Below are 3,446 nucleotides of genomic sequence, written 5' to 3' on the forward strand. Positions count from 1 at the left end.
ACATGGTCGACACGTTTACGTGAGAGATCTCTTTTCCTGATCATGTACTCCACAGGTGCAACACGGGCGGTAATGCTACACCTACGTACAATCAGGACGTTTTGCACCCCAGGCCGACCTGCTCTGCTCCCTCCGTATCCGTATCCCTATCCGTATCAGTATCACCCAACTGTAACCGCAAAAGATGGGAAAACTGCTCTACTCTGCCTCTTTGCTTTGCTACAGCCACTAGCCGACGAACAGAAAAGCTCCCTTTTGATTTTTGGATACAGTCCAAGGCTGCAGCTCTGCTTCTCCTCAGCAGAGCGGGCTGGCATGCCGTGCCACCGATCGGAACCAACTGCGTTTTGCCCAAATGCTGCCGCGCCAGCATAGCTAGCTCTGCGCCTCTGCCTCGGCCGTGCCATTATCACGAGTTCGCCACACACTTCAGACGAGACGACCCGGTTCTTCGCTTTGCTCCCGTTAAACCCTACCCCCGCATCGCCGCGACCACCAGTTCACCCTCGCCAACACCGCCGCACACGGGCGCCCGCACGAACCGAGGCCGAGATGGCGCCCGCGTCCTCCTCCTGGGTCATCCTGGGCCGCGTGCCACGGGTGACGGCGGCCGACGCAGACCTCCCTCCGGGCGCCGACCTTTCCCTCGCTCTGCCGGCGCCCCCGCGCGTTGCGACCCTCACCATCCCCCCGCGCATCTTCCCTGCCCGCACCACCTCCGACAACTTCCCGGCCGTCGTCGCCGTCGACCCCACCGGCCTCCTCCTCCTCCACGCCGACCAGGGCCGCGCCACGGGCCCCACCATCGTCGACACAGCCGGCAACCAGTCGTTCGGCTGGCGCCCATTCGTCGCGGGCTACTTCGTCCTTGACGCTACAACCGCCTCCGCCCTTCCGCTCCCAAAGCCCGAGCTCATCCTGCACTCGGGCCACCTCGGCCTCATCTCCTCCCCGCGGGGTGGCGGCCACTACATGGTCGTTGAGCTCCAGCCCATCCTCGGCGGTCAGGAGGGCACCCTCCTACGCTTCTCGTCCGACGTCGGAGAGTGGGTCAGCAAGGGCATCCACATCCCGCTTCCTTTCCGGCAGTTGGCCCCCAACGGTGCGGTCTCGTACTACGGGAGGCTCTGGTGGGTCGACCTCTCCTGGTGCCTCCTCACCTGCGACCCCTTCGAGGACGCGCCGGTGCTGAGGGTCGTCCCGCTACCGCCGGGCAAGGTGCTCAAGTGCAGGGAGGGTTGGGGATTTCTCGACAAGTACCGCTGCGTGCGTGTCAGCGGCGGCAAGCTGCGGTTCCTGGACATGTACCGGAACCGTAACAGCCAGGGCGCTGCACAGATCAGCGTCTGGACGCTCGCCGATCCGGAGTCCACGGAGTGGACGCTGGAGTACGAGGCCACCTTTGCGGAGATCTGCAACGACGCGAGCTACAAGGCGACTGGTCTGCCAAAGAAGATCCCGGTGCTTGGGCTCATCCATCCCATCAACCCTGACGTGGTCTACTTCTTCCTCGACAAGCATCTGCTCGGTATCGACATGCGCGCTCGCAAGGTTGTGGAGTGTGAGGTCTACGAGCTGGTTGCCCCGCCTAGCGAGCACTTGGCTACCCGCTTCGTTCACGCTTGGCAGCTGCCACGGGCTCTCAGCTGCTCAGGTAATTCCATCTTCCACCCACTGTAAATTCATGTTCTTTAGAGGAGACGGTTACTTCACGTTTATGCATTCCTTTAAAGAACAAACAAGTCAATGTATTTAGACATGTAGCCCACTCGAAGTTTAAGCATAAAACGGACATTTGAAAAGTTAAATATTATGGCTCCTTACTCTGCTCAAGTGTTGTCAATGATTTTTCATTTCAGAGAGATATATAACTTCGCTTTTATAATTGTATAATTTGAAATACACGTTTGTTTGTGCTAAATTAATACGCTTGTTGTTGGAGGAGCTGGAAGCTTGCTAAGCTATCTCCAAAAAAAAGCAGGAGCTGGAAGCTGCATGTTAGTTATAACTTAAAGACACATGTGTTGAATTATGTGAACTTTAAAAAAAAAGTGGAAACTTTGCCAACATTTTGTTTGGAAAGCACTATACAAGCCTATAGATGGAATGCAAGTAAATTGCTCGAAGATCCACTTCACCATATAGATGCATGCACGTGTATTATAGAAACTGACAAATTATCTCCACTAGTCCGCGAATGTGTGATTGCCCTTTTGAAACTCATGTTTCTCTTTTCTTCTCGTACTAGCTACGTAGTAGGATGATCTCTGTGCTACATTTTGTTTTCAATATGCATCTTCCACTAATCCATCAATATTCAGATTGAATCTGCTATTAGTCACATAAGCACTACATATGAAGCAAGCCTATTTGAACGAATAACCAATTTAACCATGACCCCTCTTGTGAATTTCATGTCAATATGCTTGAACATATGCATATTTCTACTTGAATTGATGTGTGGTAAGTTCATGTGCTTCTAACTAAAAAAATTATCATTGGAATCCATGACTGGAAGATCATCTTCTCAAATCTAGCATTTCTTTTTATTGTAATAATACTAGATCCCTTTTCTAGAATGAGGACTGGATCTACTATGTATTCAGACGCCTTTTCCCAAACAATTACAAATGCTTGTGCCAGCTCCCTGTGCTATTCATATTAGTCAGAAATGAAACAGTTGGAGCTTGTCCTAGCTATTGTGTAGATATTGACAGAAGTGTTATTAATTTTTCAGTTTCCATGGTGTGAAATGTGTGCATAATCATCAATAAGCACACTGAATCAGCTGTTTTATTCGAAAAGAAACAACGGTTAGATTAAAGTGCTACATTGTGGTGCTATTTTCACTAATCTATAGCCGAATTAGATGACTGAATCCAGATGTGATTGTGCCTTTTAATTCCTTCTCCTTTTTGATGAATTTCCTTCTCCTTGGTTGCAGGTTGAAGCTGAGTGATCAGCAGTTGGTAATTGGCGTCGGCTTGGGCAACACTCATTGGACAAAATGGATGAAACTTTTTGCTTGCTTGTTTGTCTTACCACTGTTTCAGTTCAGACATGGATTTGTAGTAGTACTGGTCACTTCAGTTTAGCGCTATATATGCATGATGTGCCCTGTTGGCTCAGTGTTCCTAGGGGTCATTGGGTCAGGAAGTAAGGCAGTAAACTCTTGATCTGTTTCTGTCGTGTTAACTTTGCCTATCCATTCCAGCGATTACCAATTGGATGCATGTGAGATTGTGATCCATCCTTTGTTGCGGCATCTGACCTTTTTTTTCCTGCAAAAAGGATGAACTGGATCGTGTTTTTGGTAATAGTCCACCAGTGAAATTACTGAAATGTCGCAGCCCGTTGCATATTGCCCTTGACTGGGTTTGGTGGGTGATTTTTTCCGATCGTTTGCATGCTTGTTCGTCTGTCGTCGGAGTAGCATTTGTTAGAGT

The 3,446-nt window shown here is 50.1% G+C and overlaps 1 protein-coding gene across 1 annotated transcript; it reads left to right on the forward strand.

The window, feature by feature from the left end:
• Nucleotides 1-416: 416 nt before the first annotated feature.
• Nucleotides 417-3,224, forward strand: LOC123065252 (uncharacterized). Its single transcript, XM_044488592.1, has 2 exons — nt 417-1,654; nt 2,945-3,224. The coding sequence occupies exons 1-2, from the start codon at nt 553-555 to the stop codon at nt 2,947-2,949; spliced, it is 1,107 nt and encodes a 368-aa protein (XP_044344527.1). The 5' UTR covers nt 417-552; the 3' UTR covers nt 2,950-3,224.
• The last annotated feature ends 222 nt before the right edge of the window (nt 3,225-3,446 follow it).

The sequence above is a fragment of the Triticum aestivum genome, chromosome 3B, assembly GCF_018294505.1.
Source record: "Triticum aestivum cultivar Chinese Spring chromosome 3B, IWGSC CS RefSeq v2.1, whole genome shotgun sequence".
NCBI lineage: Eukaryota > Viridiplantae > Streptophyta > Magnoliopsida > Poales > Poaceae > Triticum > Triticum aestivum.

Excerpts from the sequence above, each read along its gene's own strand:
- LOC123065252 (XM_044488592.1), top strand. The coding sequence starts at position 553 with ATGGCGCCCGCGTCCTCCTCCTGGGTCATCCTGGGCCGCGTGCCACGG.